The sequence below is a fragment of the Neoarthrinium moseri genome, assembly GCF_022829205.1.
Source record: "Neoarthrinium moseri strain CBS 164.80 chromosome Unknown scaffold19_Wmoseri_CBS_16480, whole genome shotgun sequence".
NCBI lineage: Eukaryota > Fungi > Ascomycota > Sordariomycetes > Amphisphaeriales > Apiosporaceae > Neoarthrinium > Neoarthrinium moseri.
Genome location: NW_026055133.1, coordinates 479,779 through 496,193, shown reverse-complemented (window position 1 = coordinate 496,193; position 16,415 = coordinate 479,779). Strand labels below are relative to the sequence as shown.

At 55.1% G+C, this 16,415-nt stretch overlaps 6 protein-coding genes across 6 annotated transcripts; 2 read left to right on the top strand and 4 right to left on the bottom strand.

Annotated features, from left to right (window-relative positions):
• Positions 1-423: 423 nt before the first annotated feature.
• JN550_005969 (uncharacterized protein) lies at positions 424-3,591 on the bottom strand (the record flags this gene model as incomplete). The annotated part of the gene is made up of 2 exons (XM_049317654.1): positions 424-3,407; positions 3,465-3,591. The coding sequence occupies 2 exons, from the start codon at positions 3,589-3,591 to the stop codon at positions 424-426; spliced, it is 3,111 nt and encodes a 1,036-aa protein (XP_049172212.1).
• Positions 3,592-4,130: 539 nt separating this feature from the next.
• JN550_005968 (uncharacterized protein) lies at positions 4,131-4,910 on the top strand (the record flags this gene model as incomplete). The annotated part of the gene is made up of 1 exon (XM_049317653.1): positions 4,131-4,910. One exon carries the CDS (start codon positions 4,131-4,133, stop codon positions 4,908-4,910), a length of 780 nt encoding a protein of 259 aa, XP_049172211.1.
• Positions 4,911-5,255: 345 nt separating this feature from the next.
• On the bottom strand, positions 5,256-7,379 carry JN550_005967 (uncharacterized protein; the record flags this gene model as incomplete). Its single annotated transcript, XM_049317652.1, has 3 exons — positions 5,256-6,134; positions 6,189-6,363; positions 6,451-7,379. 3 exons carry the CDS (start codon positions 7,377-7,379, stop codon positions 5,256-5,258), a joined length of 1,983 nt encoding a protein of 660 aa, XP_049172210.1.
• Positions 7,380-10,359: 2,980 nt separating this feature from the next.
• On the top strand, positions 10,360-11,757 carry JN550_005966 (uncharacterized protein; the record flags this gene model as incomplete). Its single annotated transcript, XM_049317651.1, has 5 exons — positions 10,360-10,687; positions 10,783-11,001; positions 11,071-11,256; positions 11,316-11,468; positions 11,537-11,757. 5 exons carry the CDS (start codon positions 10,360-10,362, stop codon positions 11,755-11,757), a joined length of 1,107 nt encoding a protein of 368 aa, XP_049172209.1.
• An 829-nt stretch (positions 11,758-12,586) lies between these two features.
• On the bottom strand, positions 12,587-13,358 carry JN550_005965 (uncharacterized protein; the record flags this gene model as incomplete). Its single annotated transcript, XM_049317650.1, has 2 exons — positions 12,587-13,223; positions 13,336-13,358. 2 exons carry the CDS (start codon positions 13,356-13,358, stop codon positions 12,587-12,589), a joined length of 660 nt encoding a protein of 219 aa, XP_049172208.1.
• A 731-nt stretch (positions 13,359-14,089) lies between these two features.
• On the bottom strand, positions 14,090-16,369 carry JN550_005964 (uncharacterized protein; the record flags this gene model as incomplete). Its single annotated transcript, XM_049317649.1, has 4 exons — positions 14,090-15,091; positions 15,151-15,191; positions 15,335-16,036; positions 16,087-16,369. The coding sequence occupies 4 exons, from the start codon at positions 16,367-16,369 to the stop codon at positions 14,090-14,092; spliced, it is 2,028 nt and encodes a 675-aa protein (XP_049172207.1).
• Positions 16,370-16,415: the final 46 nt, after the last annotated feature.

Sequence of the window (16,415 nt, the reverse complement as noted above, 5' to 3'; positions counted from 1 at the left end):
CACCAGGAATTGCAGAGGATCTGACCAACCCCTTTGCGTAGGTTAATTTTGCAGTGAATCCGATGACACAGATGCGTGCGGTACTCGCCGGGTTTTCTGGGCCCGGTACACGGCACCGCACCGGAAGCTACCAATCATCTACTCTCCCGTTACACAAAGTGGACGATGGGATCTCGGTCGCTGGGGACAGCTCTACAAGTGATGGACGTATTATTCATGATAGGCTCCCAGGCGACACGCACTCATAATCATATCACTATTATCGTTTGACAGGAACAGGTTTTCTGCATTACATAGCTATTTACAGGCCATTTTATATACATGATCTACCTTGTTGGTCGTCGGTGAGGGTTTGGGGACATGCTACAGAATGTAGCTCGGTCTTGCACAGTAACAGTACATCCATACCCACGTGGTACTCGCTCAGAAGCCACCCTTCCGCTTCGGCTTCTTCTTCGGCCTCTCCAGGTTGGGTCTGCTACTAAAGATCCCCGGAACAGGCTGAGACATGGTCACAGGCGGCGCTGATGACATGATGCGGGTCTGCGAAGAGAAGTCGTTCATAGGTTGGCTTGTCTGGGTGTAGAAGCGAGTGTCCGACACGGGCTGGGTGGAAGGGGCCAGACTGTGTTCTTGCTGCAACCGGAGCAGAGTCTCGGCTCGCTTGCGTTTCCGAGCTTGTCGCGCCTCCTGCTTCGCCCTCCTCTGCATGCCGGGAGTGATCTCGGTGTTCTGGTCGATGCTCCACGCGTGTCTCGAGATATCCTCACCGACGTTCCATTTCGAAGGCAGATTCAATCTTGCTATTGATTTGCCAGACCCAGTCAGCGCTCGAAGAAGTGCGATTGATTTATCCTCCGAGTCATTTTCAGGCTCTGACTTCGCTGCAACAGAGGGAACAGTGGATGCAGGGGTGGAGGCCCGGCTGCTTGCTTGACTGTCAACATAGACATTCGGAGACAGCGCAGAAGATCGATTGCTTTCCTGGCTGGCTTGTAGCATATCCTCTGGCATGATTGTTGGAGAAGAGCGAATATCGAGTGAGTCCGCACCAGGTGTCTCATAGAGCTCCAATGGGATATAGGCGATACCGATCCGCGAAAGATAGAGCTCACATGCGATTTGACGCATCCCTAGGCCAGTATAGCGGGACATGCCAGTATAATCGGTCTCTGCATGAGAAGTCCCCAGCATTGAGCCACTGAGTGATGTATAGAGATCTTCAATATAGTTGGCAGTGTCCAAAGTGCTACTGACAGTTGACAGAGACACGATGGTCAATGCCGGATCGACATGGCGAAGTTGCTCGATTTCAGAGTGCCAGTCCTGGCTGGTCTCATTCATGTCTCTTGGCGTCCGAAAGTTTTGCACCATGTCGAAGATTGGTTTTAACGGCAAGCTTCTTGTCTCCATAGCCTCTTGAAGCGAGACGAAAACAGGATCAAAAGGGGCTACCCCGTAAATATCCATTCCGGTGGAAGCGTCACCATCTTCTGCTTGTAGCCTCAGCAGAATGGTTTGAAATAGCTCATGTACTGGCCGAATCATTCGTTGCTGCTTGAGCGTCCTGGAAGTGGATTTGGCAGCCTTGACCGCTGGCTTGTCGACCTTCTTGTGGAACTCTACGATGCTATCCGCAACGACGAAACGGGAGCTCAAGTAGCGAACGGCTCTCTGCCTCTCCAATTCCTGGCTTGAGTATTTGTCTGACTTCGATCGTAGACGTCTGGACCCCTCCTCGACCGGACGCTCCGAGATGCTGGCACTGCGGAGAGAAAGGGAATCAGGATGCCATTGTAGATTCGTACGCATGCTAAGACAATAACTTAGACTGAGGTCCGTTCCAAAGGTGAATAGCTGGTAAAAGTTGATGTCATTGCGGCGGGAAGCGTTTCCAGAGGCCACGAAGGTGGCAACGGGTACTGGTGCGAGGTACAGCTTCTGCAATCCTCGTACGCCATCTGAAGCAAGCGGATTCTGAGAAACAATCTTATCGTGATAGCAAGAGACTCTGTCTGGCCATTGCTTGGAGAAGCCCAGACAGAAAACGTCATGCCAGCCGCTATCCCGTGAATATAGCAGTAAGACAGAAGTACGACCGGCTGGTGTTGAGGAACCGGGCGCGACCGTGATATGTAAATGGCGGTCGAATCTGCTCCGAAGATGAGGAAAAGACCGAATAACCGACACTTTCTTTTCCACCTGATAATGAGCTGAGCTTTCCGTCGCGTACGTTGTAGCCACAACAATTCTCTTGGCGGTGAGAATGTAGACGTAGCGTGCATCCCGAGGATCGACCTGGACGTCGAGAATGATGTCCTTGCTGCCCTCAGCTATCAGGCGTAGGTCAGGCAGGAAATTGTTTGTCTCGAGATCGAAAAGCTTGAGCAATCTCTGGTTGCAAAGAAGCAATGTAGAAGACCGTTCTAGGGGGGAAAACGTCGATTCGAAGTGAGCAGAATCATCCTGGTCGGAATCGTCAACGTCGTCTTCCGGGTCAGCATGTCCAACCCAAAGTATCCTGTGCCACTGTGGGTCGGTTGCAAGTCTTCGAGAGAGTCTTTCTCGCACTCCCTCACGGATGTTTCCACATCTGCTAAGACGGACTTGTGGGCGCTTATACGACCTATTTCTAGTTCCGGCAACATCCCATATACTCCAATTACCACCGTCGTCGATTATAGCCAATTGAGGAGGTTTAGACTTGACTCCAGGATTGAAGGCAGCATCGGAGTGACTGTTGAGGCCTGTCTGCTTGGTTGACAGTGAAAACAGCAGGTTTGGCGCGATATGGGAAGGGTCTTGTGGTCCAGTTCCAGAGAAGGACTCCGATGCCACTGGGACTTTCTGGTATTCGGGTCGAAAGACGGCAGTGCTGGAATCGCGCTGCACTATCAACCAGCGTACGGGATCAAACCTTCTGGTGCTCACAACAGCTCGAATACGGCGTATTGTTCCGACGTCCTTGGTCCACAAGGTCTCTTGATGGCGAACGGAGTCGAGAACTTGCAACTCTGCGACATGTCCTGTGGTCCCAGATTTCTCTACCTGCCAACGGCTCGCTGTGGGACGCACCAGTCGTAGTACATCGCCAGCAGAACCGGCCGCCATCGCCAGTAGTGGCACGGCGACGGACTTATTCACGTCGCTGCTGGTATCGGCCATCTGGCCAACAGCAAATTGTTCCAGCCCCCAGGATGACGCCTGTGGTCTTCGAGGTTGAGCAGTCTCGACAGCTAGCAACTCTCCTAGCCCATCATTCCCCAGAGCAGCTTCCGGGTGGTTCTTGAGAAGCCATCTCCTCTGCTTCTGGCTCTCTTGCCAGGATCCGCTGGCAAAAGTTGGTGAGGGGTCATGAGTTGCAGCAAGCCACTCGTGGTGGGAGCCAACCTGGCTGAATTTTGGTACTGGGCCGATGGTCAGTATATAGAGATGTGGATAGCATAAACCAAGTTGGTACTTACCGCGATCCCCATCGAGATTTCTTGCCGTCAGCCAGCCCCAATCTTCCGCCTGCCGTGCACCAGCGGGCTCGTAGGCAAGGCGTCCTGGGTTGCCAAAAGTTGGTTCATCGTAGCGCCTGTCAGCCATCCGGCAGGCGGCTCAACTCAAACGTCCTCTTTGCGCCTCGGCCGGTGTAGCGCTTCATAGTAGGTGATCAAACTGCAAGCGGACCGAGGCAAGACCCGCTTGCAATGAGCCGAACAGGGGATGCAAAGAGTCAGAAAAGACGAGCGCAAGGCGCAGAGTTGTGAAGGTTGAAGAGTCCAGTGCAGCTCGAGGCCGAGCTGGGTACGGTGCGATGAAGCTTGCAACGGGGTGCCCCACTAAAAAGTCGTTGACTGGCTATCTTATCTCTAGCGCCCGCACCCCTGACGCCCAGCAACCGCGGCCAAGAGTAAACAAAAGCCGCCGCCGCCGACGATGGGATTATGCGCCGGGGATGCAAGCCGGCTGGGTTGACTGACTGACTGACTGACCAACTACACGCAAGCAACAAACACATCGCATCGCAGTCAAACGACACCACATACCCGATCACACACACACTCGATCGCATAGGCGGACCAGAAGAGACGACGCGACCCAGACGCAATCAAACGAATTCTATACAAAGCCCCCAGCCCAGAATGGCCTCGGCGTTCGAGCCCTCCCTCTCAGCGAGCCTCAGCCGGCAGCCGCCCATGTCGGCGACGGCGCCGTCCATGGCCGACACGCTGCCGGACATCAACTTCGGGTTCGACGAGCTGCGGGAGCGCATGGCCAAGTTCACGGCCAAGTTCGACGCCTTCATCGAGACGGGGCGCAAGCGGGTGCTGGCGGAGCGCAACCAGTTCCGGATGAGCGTGGCCGAGCTGGCCGAGGACCAGCGCATGCGGCGCAAGGACATGGAGATCGTCGCGCTCAAGACGGCCAACCACCAGCAGACGGTCGCCAAGGAGGCCCAGGAGGCCCGCGAGATGCAGCAGGCCATCGCCGCCCTCGACGCCCAGCGCGACGCCCACGCCGCCCGCCGCGACGCCCTCAAGGCCCAGATCGCCGACGCCCAGCGCGACATCGACGCCCGCGCCGCCGCCCAGCGCGCCCACGCCGCCTACCTCGAGACCCAGGCCCGCTTCAACGTGCCCGAGCTCGACTTCTGGATCTCCAACCTGTGCCTCAAGATCGAGGGCGCCGGCCAGACCGACCGCCTCAAATTTGTGTACTCGCACATCGACGAGAAGGACTGGGAGAGGGAGGCCTGGTTCGAGTTATGCACGAGTAGTAGGGACTACGATGTGCGGCATTGCCGGCCGAAACTCGAGAGGGAGAAGGTCGAAAGGGTGCTGGAGCGGGTGAACGAGAGCAGAGAGTTGGCGGTGTTATTAAGAGGGATGCGGGAGCTGTTTGTGGAGGCGATAAAGGCTTGATGTTTCTCTAATGATTCTTTTGCTTCGAATTGGCTGCTACTGGAAGTGCTAGGAATACGGCCTTCAGAACTATTTTCTAGGATATGGTCCCGTCCTTCTCTCAACGATAGCCTTCGCGCAATCTTTCTCTCATGTTTGCTCCCAATGCCGTGACTGAACTCCAGATATACCGCCAGGTTTCGCCTGCGACCCTTTTATGCAAAACCAATGTACAGAGGAGGGGATGCTTCCTATTCATTCCAAAGACCCCAATTCGTGGTGCAATAACCAGTCATACCCAAACGCCGACGCCTTGCCTTGACTAAAGCCACCTTTTAATCCTATCCAGTCGTCCAACCAGTGCTTCTAGCGATGGCCGAATAGGTTTATCTCATCGTCTTCTTCCTCTTCCTCGTCGTCTTCATCCATGCCGTTGTCGCTAAACGATGAGACCGAGTCGTCATCTGAGTCCCCTTCGTCGTCTTCACGGTCCTCATTGGACGTAATGCTTCGGGGAATCCTGCTCCAGAATCCAATCATGTCCCCCTTATCTTCATCCGAGTCTTCCGCATCTGCTTGATGCATAGCCGCAACGGGTGAGACTGAGCGAGCAAGGCGGTCCTGGACCACGTACGACCCAATGCCACCAGTTCCCGGCACCAGCATCTCGTTGCTGAGCTGCAGCAGATTGGAAGAGTGGCGGCGGCGGCGTGCTGGGATGTCGCGTGCCCCGGAGCCTTCGGTAACCTGCAGAATATCCGCAGTGCTGCTGCCGATAGAGTCTGGCAGTTGTACGTCGGGGGCCGCTGCAGCGGCTTCTTCGAGGGTCTCTGCCTCGGCGCCTAGTATCTGCAACTGGGAGGTATTGTAGGACTGACAGACAGCGCACTTCAAGCCAAGCCAATGGTATACAACCGTGGTCCTCGCTGAGCAATCGTTGCAAGATATCACGGCCCTGGTATCCTGAAACTTCTCGGGCATCGGCTGCGTTTGGATGGCGACATCGAGCCGGCGGAACTGTGTCTCCATGTTGACGATACTCTTGTTGCAGATGGGACACTTGTAAGCATGTTTGATGTGTTCCTCCCAGCAGTCTTTGTGCAAAGTGTGGCCACACTTCATGTGGCAGATGCCCCGAGGAGTGTTGAACATATACTCGCCACAGATAGGGCAGTCGCAGTCCAATAGTCTTTCGATGCACCTATGGCTGTTCTCCAGATTGATGTTTAAACAGGCATTGCATTTCTGGAATGGATGTGAGTTAAGTCATGCATATAACAGATTGTGTTGGAATCTTACCTTGCAGTGGAAGAAGTCTTTTCCAAGTCCTCTTCCAACCCTGCAGATCCCACAGTCGGGGCAATGATAAATACTCCTATCCGGGTCGTTGTTCCAGAGTTTGCATATAGAGCAGTAGTACATCGCTGCCGACTCGCCACAGCCAATGCATGCCTCGCCGACCTTTTGCGCTAGGCTACAAAACATGCATAGCATGTGTTTGGTATCCTTCGCGGCCATGGTGTGATTCTCAGCTTTGTCGTGGCAAAAACGGCAGGCATACCAATGTGAACATTCTGAGCATTGCGACTTGACGTTCCGCTTGTAGTGCTCGCAGCCTAGAGACCGATACTCGGATTCTTCCTCGCCAGCCTTCAGTGGGGCAAACGTGGGTTTGATATCATCTTCTGTAAGAACAAACTTCTCCGGGGCCTCGCCCATCAGATCCTGCCAAAACTTGAACGAGTCGAGGCGCCCCTGTGCATGCTTCTGCTCCCAACCAACGGCACTTGACGGGGAGATGGGGCGGTCCAACTCTGTGGCAGCTTTTGATTTTTTATAACTCTGCATCAACAGCTGATGAACCCGTCGTGCTTGCTCAGGGGCCGGAAGGTTCTCCGCTTGTATATTGAGGATTTGTTTCCTGAGAGCACCCATGCCATCATCCTCGGGGAGGGGCAGGAACGGGTCGGCGGGCAAGGGCGAGGTCGATAGTTCTGCTACGGGTCCTGCTGCAGGGCTGCCTATGCCGCCAGCCTCTAGCTCCGGTGCAGGAGATATTGGGATGGGTTGCGCGAGAGTCGCTCCGGCTCGTTGCGAAGTGCCGGATCTTTGCGAAGTGCTGGCTCGTTGTGAAGCTCCTGCTCGTAGGGAACCGCCGGCTCGCTGGGAAGCGCCGGCTTCGGGTGGAATGAGCAGGGCATCTCTCGAGATCCGTTCGTATACCGGAGAAGACGTATTGGCAGGCTCGAAGATTGGCGTTACCGAGCTTCGCGAGGACGCCGGGGGCGAGGCACTGTCGTCTTCGTCGTCTCTCAGGTAGGAATCCTCCTCGGTCTCGGAAATGGCATCGTCGCGGCTCGAAGGACGGTCTTTTGACTTGCCAGATGACGACACAGTAGTCTCGGGCTCGCTCGCAACACTAGAGCGTGAGAAGCGGCGGACTTGTTGTAGGGCAGGCCTTATGATGTACTCTGATACCATGGAGGACATGGCGAATGTGACATCAGACGGCCAGGCTCGTGGATCTTTGGAGGGTCATCCCGTGCGACTAGAGTCGCGGTGGGATAGTGTGAAACAACTTGCCGGGGAAAGTCGTGTGGTCTGTAGGTCTCACTTCGTTTTCTCTATTTCAATCTCTCGAGAAGGCCATAAGAAGAACTTTTGCAGGCGTGGCTAAGTTTGACCGTGCTGGATGCCAGTCACATGGGACGATTGAGGAGCCCTCGTGCGATGAGACGTCGGCTTCAGGCCTGGGTCATGACATATGAGGATCCAGCCCAATTGGATCCGATGCGCTAAGAAGCGCTAGAACAATAGCGCTTCCAGCGGAGTCGACCCGCCCCAGCTTCTGTAATCCCGACCATTTGGGTTCTTGCGCCGCCTGGCTGCATCCATTGAATCCTTAGCAAGCAGGCAAGCAGGCAAGCCTCCAAGCTTCAAGTCCTCCCATGTGAACCAGGTGCGCATGTCACGCCAATGCACCCAGCGAAGTAAGAATCGAAAGCTACTTATCGAAGGTCACGCGAGCAGATAGCCCTGACTGAGTACTTTCATAAGGCTACAGCACGACCATGTCTGATACTCAAATTATTCACGCCTATCGGCATCTATATCGTCATGGTCTCCGAGCTGTCCAGTTCTCGAAGCCATCCAGATATACATTTCGCGATCAGCTGAGGAAGGCATTCCGCGACAGGGACGCCAAATTCGACCCCAGCAGCATTTCACGGACGGTGGAATTTCTCGAGGCGGCCACACGGACGCGCGGGCTGGAGCACAAGGTGCTGAAAAACCTCTTGCATGTTGCGTGGCATCGATACAGACCTCGGAATTTGAAGTACCGCATGCTGGACCAGCAGAAGTGAGAGACGCCTGTTCAAGAGCCGCAAGTTCTGAATATCGACCAGCTGACACAACCTGCAGGACGGACGAATTCAATAAACAGATTAGGGTGGCCGGTTACAAACAATACGACATGACTATCGCTATGCTCAACAAATCCATGGGGCTCTGCCTACGGGGATGAAGGAAAGAAGGGCTCGGCACCGTTTCGACTCATGCTCTTGGCTGCTTGGGGTGGTCTGTGAGCTTGACTCTTGAAACCAGAGTGTTTTCTCTAACGATGGTCGCCCCAAGCTATTCACTGAGCTCCACCAGGTATCATCTCGTCGATGATTCAGACGATAGCAATGAGTGCTCTATCTTCGCGTGAAAGAACGAACTTATATTGCCAAGGTGATGCTGAGTCTGAGGCAGTACAATTCGTCGGCCAGACTGTATCAACAGGCTGTATCAAACGAACCATGGTGCCGCGAATACAACCTACGAGGGATACTTGAGTGGCAATGAGGCGAGCTCAGTGACGATGCTCAAAGATGGAGGGTTGGAGAGACATGGCAGACCCTAAGAGCTATACTGATCAAGGTCTGCCGAAGCTCCAGCGGCACTATTGAAAGCATGTCCACCACATCCTTCCTTTATCGAAGATTTGTAGTATATCTTCCTATTTATATGTATATATCCCATATGTAAGAGCAACAGCACGCCAATTCAGTGCTATGGATACCGCGGAATTATTGGTGACCAATCAATGCATTGGTAGACAGCAATGCGAGTGAGGTGCTCTTACTATGGTACACAGCGTGCGCCCATCTGGGCCCATCAGTCCATTTCCTGAGACGGCGGGCAAGGCTTGCAAGGTATGGGCCAGCTCCATCATACGAGCTGGAGGATCGAAACACACGACTATCATGGCCTATTTTGGGCCGACGGAATATGGTCCGGTCGATCATCCGATATGTAGGAGGCATCACGGCAGGCCAGCGGTTTGCAATAGGTACTCTCAGTCACGGTGACGCATTTATGCATGGAATTGTGCTTTTTGGGGGGACCGTGGTGAATAGCTCGGAAGCGTTTTGTTTGATCAACAGCTACATAGCAACGAGCGAACAGACAGAAACAAAATTATGGCAACGAATTGAACTTATTCTTCACCACTGACTGACCTCGGGAAGTATCGTCCTCGGAAACTGCCGGGCAGGGGCACACGTTATGATAGCCAAACGGACATGGAGGATGGACATGAATGAATATACCTACATGCGGTGGTGGTAGTGACTGGGCTGGGCTGGGGGATGAAGACACAACACAACCTCCCCCCTTTGATCGACCGCTAAGATCGACCAGCACATGCATTTCTGCTTGCCTATTACTATGTACTTAGCACGGTACTTGAGGCCGGCGACCAGTCAGCGGCGACACGGGTCGATGAATAAGGGTGGAGATAGTGGTTCGACTAGGGGGACAAGGTGCCCCCTCCCTGCCCTCCTCGTCGCCCGTCTAGCCGCTTCAGGCGCCGTGCTGTGCCCATGGCTGTGCCCATTGCCCACTTATCGCAACCACGTCAAACCGTTCCCCAGCTCTGCCCGTCCGTGAGCCGTCGCCGTGTTGCACCGCCGGTAGGTCTTCCCCTTGGGCATGCCTGTGCTCCCTTAGCCGACCCCGCAAGCAGCAGCAGCAGCAGCAGCAGCAAACCTTGGGATCACCACACACGCCGAATGCGAGTTCCTGAGCCAAACTCTCTCCAATTGGCTCTCCCTCGGGCCTCAACAGCAACCATCCATGGAGCAGCGCTACTACTGAGCTTCCCCCCCCATCCCATCACCGCACGCCGTTGAACAGCCCAGCGAGAGCTTGCTCCCATAGCACGGGAGACGGACGACGACCTGACGAACCCCGCATTCTCCATCTCCATCTCCATCACCATTACAGCTTGCCGACCGTCTGCCACATACTCGTCGGAAACGAGCCCGTCCAGCAGAGGCAGAAACCCGGGAACCTCTTGATGGCAAATCTCTTGCCAGCAGCCGAAGCCACAGTATCGCGACCGCGCTGATGACTCTGGTCTCGCCCGAGGCCACTGTCTGAAGCCCGCCCCGCAATACGCCGACCGCCAGCACTGGGAGAGGCCATGCCGGCTGCTACTGAGGTCAAGTTCCAACAAGATGTCACCCGAGACTCGCTCCGGACCCGAACCGCCAGCAGCATGCCTCCGTTCAGTAGTGCGAGTGGGAGCAGCAGCACCAGACAGCAGCAGCTGCAGCAACAGGACAAGCCGCATCGGTGGATCAAGCGCTACAGGACAGAGGTAGCTGCCAGCTCCGCCAGCGTGCTGTCGACCATCACGGCCTTCCCCCTCGACAGCGTCAAGACCCGCCTGCAGACTTATCCCTACAACGGCTTTGTGCATTGCGTGCAGAGGACGTATCAGTCGGAGGGGGTTCGCGGCTTCTTTCGAGGTAAGTGGCGCTATAGCAACGGGGCTGCATGCAGTATACTCCCATGTGGGCTATGGACATGGCTGGACTAGGGCTGACCCAAACCGTTTCTCCAGGTGTGACCGCCCCCTTGGCTAGTGTCACCCTCGTACGAACCGTGTCCTTCTCGATATACCAACGCTCCAAGTACGTCTACTCGGATTGGATGGGGAAGCACCTTGGGTTTTGCCCGCTCGAGCATGTCAATAAGAATGGCGCGTATCCGACGCTGGGCACCATTGCCTGTTTTGGAGCTGCAGGGGCTACTGCTGGCTCAGGTATCACCTTTATCGCATGTAAGTTCGTCGCTGCAAGATGCTTCCCGATTAGTGTTGGATATCGGACTAACTCTCTCGCGTTGACAGGCCCCTTCGAGCTGACCAAGATCAGTGCCCAAGTGTCCGTCCTCATGGCAAATCAGAAGAATGCAGATCCGAAATGCCAGGAGATTGCCATGAGTTACCACAACAAGGGCACGATCCAGACACTGCGGAACCTGATAAAGCATAGGGGGTTCAGTGGGATGTATACCGGTCTCAACTTGCACCTTCGTAAGTAGATTCCACCTATAAGGCCCAAGGGCGACATCTGAGCTAACAAACCACGATAGTGCGAGACACTTTGGGTACTGGGATCTACTTTGCTACCTATGAAAGTAGCAAACAACTTTTGACTACGTTCAGCGGCAAGGATGCGCACAAGAATCCCATTGCCGTTCTGGCCGCAGGAGCTCTCTGCGGCATCGTCTCATGGGCCCTTATTTGTAAGTCTCCATCCAGATCGGTTCTAGTTCTCGCATCGGCAAACCCAGCTGACCAATGGTCCGCTTAGATCCTATCGACTCGGTGAAGAGCATATACCAGCGCAATGCTCTCATGTATTCGAAAGGCCAAAAGGTGCCCATTCCCAAGATTCACTTTTTCAGAAAAGACATGTATCGCGGGCTCGGCGTATCCATGGGGAGGTCAGCTGCTGTGAATGCCGTCTTCTTCTCCGCCTTCGAGTTCTTCAAGAAGAAGATCAACGCCCTCGAGGATACACCTGCCGAGTGAACGATCGATTATTGAGTTGCCAAAGGGGCAACATCAGTGTACACGTTAGGCGCCAGACGAAAGGCGCGATGCACTGCAAACCGGACAGCATACAACAATGGCGTTTCAGTCAAGGGGCACGGGGTTCGCATGGTCTCGGCACGGCACAATTCGCATGAAACAAGAGAGGGTGGGTTGATCATAAGGGGGAAGTCATTTCTGGCAAACGAACCGTGTGCTCAGTCACAAAACCTGTTGGCGGTTATTTTTTGGAGCGAGGAGAGGAAGCGATACCATGTCATGCCATGCCGGTCACACCCATAGGAACAGATGGCAGCTACAAATCAAGCAAGCAATTTTGAACTCGGCACTACTGGGCGGACTAAGTGAAGTCTGTGCCTGGAGGGCTGACAGGAAACAGTGATACGCAAGCCCCTTGACGTAGTCGTGAGAACTTGCATGAGGACGAGAGTATCTGCAAACGCACAATGGTGCATTGGGTTCACTGAACTCACTGTCACTTAGAGAACTTGCAAGCATCAGCTGCGAACAGGCCCAGAAGCCTCCAATTATTCTATAACCTATCCCTGCGGATGACCACCATGGAACCCGATATGCCTGGGAGTGGGCCAACAAAAGCATGTATACCAGTAGAATCCCTCCGAACGCCAGAAACCAAAAACCAGGAAAACAGATGCCATATTCATTCCGTGCCTGACCGCTCGCGTCTTGTAGGTATCATCGAAAGCCGCATCCATGCAGGCATTTCCCTCCGTCATCGTCGGCAACCTTATCCCAACTCCTCATCTCTTCACGCTGCGACATAGAGAGAGACACACACACACCCCGTTCAATCGCTCTTCAGCATGCTCTCGACCAGGTCGCCCAGGGGCCCCCAGAAGTCCTTGCCGCTGGCGAGGTTGTGCTCATCGATGAAGAGCACGTACTGCTTGAAGCTGGTGTTGAGGTGGGGCTCGAGGCCGAGCTCGCGGATGACGGGGTAGTGGTGGCAGTAGATGTGGGCGTAGACGCGGTACATGCGCTTGAAGATCTGGCGGACGAGCTGGGGGAACTGCTTGGGGAAGGGCACGCCGACGCGGCTGGGCAGCACGGCCTCGTTGTCGATGCTGCCCTGGACCCACGACATGAGCTGCTCGATGTAGGCGGGCGCGGCCATCTTGGTCGGCCGCTTGTAGGCGTCGCCGTCCTGCCACAGGTACTCGAACTCGTCCGTCGCCTTCATCTCCGGGCACGACGCCGGCGAGCAGAACTCGGTGATGGCCCCGTACAGCAGGTTGATCTGGTTGTAGAAGTCCACCATGTTGACCGCCAGCCACTCGTTCTCGTCCTCGCCCTCGGGCAGCTTGACCACCTTGCGCAGGCTGCCCCCGCCCAGCGTCGCCTCGGCGTACTGGCGCAGCTGGTAGCTCGAGCTGCCGGCCTTGCCTCCGGGCCGGGGCCGGAACTGGTTGCGCGCTCGCTGGTTGCTGCAAGGGGAGAGAGGGAGGGTGTTAGCTGGGGGCGGTTGATCGTCAAGGGGTTAGGGTGAGTTTTGGCGCCTGCGGCCAGTCCCGAGGGCGGTAGAGAAGGCTCACGTACACTGTCGTTACGAAGGATGTCATCTTGTTTGCTGGCTGTCGATGGCCGACTCCAGAGGGACGGTCTCTGTGTGTGTGGGCTGCGATGTTGTTATTGAGGTTAGCGGGGCATGCTCAGTAAGTAGATCACTCCGGGGGACGATGCAAGCCACTCGTTGGCAGCAGGTAACTTACGGGAGGGAGAAACTGGGTACAAAACCGTGGCAATGACAATGCAGCCCCAGAGAGGATTGTGATTTGTGCAGCAGCCGGGTAGTGGGATATTTCAAGCTGAAGTCTGGAACTGGGCTGGATGGAATGTTTACTGTCTGAGGCGGACTGCCCGTTGCCGAGCGCTGCTGTGACGTTGACCTTGCCCCGCACAGACCATGACTGCCCCCTGCTAGTAGCCCCCAGGCCGCCACTTCAGCAGGGCCCAATTGACCAGCCAGCCAGCCAGCCTCCCAGCCTGCAGTGCGACCAGCACCTTTCTCCCGTGAGCATTTGTTAATTTGTCTTGGACTTACACAATGCTGTTCTCGCCTGCTCTTCAGCCCAGGCTGGGAAGCCGGAGTTGGAAGTTCGCGCGTTAGGTCGTGCAGACTTTGGCTATCGTGACTATAAATAAGCGCAGGAGAACCTTGAATGCTTTAGATACAGGGCATGATCTTTCGGCAGTGTATCCCAGCATTCTACATATCATGGGGGAAACCGTGTGCCGCAACTGCATGTTAACCAGGAATTATTACGTGGTATGCTACCTCTGATCCTCCGCATCACAGGCCAGGAAGGAAACCCTCTGCCTTGACATTCCATCCCCCCGGAAAATGCAGACCCTCGCCCCCGTCCCAGCCTCCAGCCATCATAGCCATGGCCAATAAGAAGCTGCCGGATCCCGGGAAATACGGCGTCGCCACGCGTGAGCCGCCGACCGGATAACCTGCGTCGTCAAACTCAAAGAGAGGATGGAGGAGATAGGAGACGGCCTGATCCGCGTCACCCAGCCGTAGCGAGTTCATTGCCAGCATGGGAAAGTCCCAGCCCCAGCAGTCCCCAATATCCCACAGCTGGCTGATGTGGTCATGCGTGTTCTGCACCAGCGTCATGTTCAGCGACGGCCCGCTGCTCGGCGGCGGCAGCAACCCAAAGATGCCAGCCATTGCGGGATGGTCTTGCACCGTGGTATTCTTCCACATGTTCGGGATGCCCTCGTACACAGCATAGGTATCACCATCGGTGGGTAGTGGTGCAAGATTGTCACGAACTGTGAACCAGTTGGCGGGTGCCTCAAGTCCCTGTCGCTCCTTCCATTGGATCGCAATGTCGAGGCCGAACCTCCAGTACGCAATCTCGAACGCCGGGTTGATTGTGGCGTTGGGGTTGGTGTTTTCGGACACAGGATACATAGGAGGTCCGAGGTCGTACACCTTGGTCGACGCATTGTAGAAGGCGTAGGATGCCATGAAGTCTGCCGTCGCCGTCAAGACCTTGTCCCACGAGCTCAACGTGTCTTCGTGGGGAAACGACCGATACTCGAGCTCGGCGTAGTACATCGGGTGTGGCTGCTGCCAGATGAGCAGCGAGTTGATCTCACCAGGGGCCGATCGTCCGGTTGGGTCCGTCATCTTTCCCCAGCGTGCGCCTTCGTACCCCTGAGCTTCGGCTCGTGCATAAGACGACTCAAGAAACCGGTCGTACGTTCCGGGCATGCTACGCCGGAGGAGCGGCCATTGGTTCCATCGTGCGAACTGCAGTGAGTGCCAGATTGGCATCTCCAACTAGGAGAATCTCAGTACGCTGGTCTGGAGTAATGGGCTAGAAGGGTCGCAGGACTTACGTGAAACTTTCCATACCATCCATTGTTTACCAGCCCAGACTCTGTGATGGTGTTAGCCAATATTTACACAGCCTGCGTGCATGCGCCTTGCCTTGGGGAGGATTTGAGGAGGCCGAATTGACGGCAACGAGGTATTGAGAGAGGATAGTCCTCCGCTGCAGCTCAGTGGCATTTGGAGATGAACTTGACGTCAAGTCAATAAAAGCCCCCGACGTCCAATACGACTCCCACCACGACGCCGAAGCAGAGCTGATGTGATCGAACGGCACAACTTCAGGGATCGAGATTGGCGAGTAGGCTACCGAGAGTTGCAGCTTTGTTGTCCCGCTTCCAGGCTGCAACAAGTAACGATGAGAGTCGTTGATCGGTCGCGAGATGTCAGCTGCCTCGTCCCACTGGATTGCAGTAAAGTACGATGTGGCGTCCAGATCGTGTCTGATACTCGCTCTGTTCTCGCCGCTTCTGTCTAGCGTGGTGGTATGGTTGGCCGTCGCATTGAACACACCCACATACGGGGCATCAAACTTATTTCGCGTTGGAAGTGGGTAATCAAAGAAGACCCCGAGGGTGCCATCCGACAGCAGAGCGGACTCGATGCTGATTCCAACTGTGTCGGAATGCGAGTCTGACCATGTCTCCACAACGACCGTCTGTCCCTCGAACTTGAACGATGACGATATTCTGCCAGTCCACAAGTCAAGGGTCTGAGTGGTGCCTTCAAGCATGTCCTCCGTCACGTCACCTCCATTAAACGCAAGGCCGATCCTGCCTAGGTTCACCCTCTGCGGGTTCTGTATTAGCCATTGCGAGATATCATTCTGAGCCGGATTCGGCTGGTTATAATTGACCAGCCGGCCATGTGTCCACCAATCCAACCCAGTGAAGTCTTCCCAGCCAAGTCAGCATGCCAGTCCAATCTCAGAAACACTTACTCACCTTCTACGGAAGTCTGTCCCTCCGTCGTGGGCAAGCTGAAATTGTGCCATCCCCATGTCGAAAGAGTCCCAAAAGGCTGGAAAGTCTGCAGTCCGGTGACATCGACGCCGAATGCGAAATTTCCATTGCCCACTTGCAGCGGTGTAGTATCCGAGCTCGCATTGCGGTGCGGGTTGAACTGTTGTACCACCTTGCGCCTATCGATCTTCGAGCTGCATCCCGGCTTGGCATATGCAACTCCGCATAGAGCGACAGCATATAGGTATAGCCCTAGGCTGTGCATGGTGAGACAAGTATTGAAATAATAAACCCAGGCTCAAGACATTTCT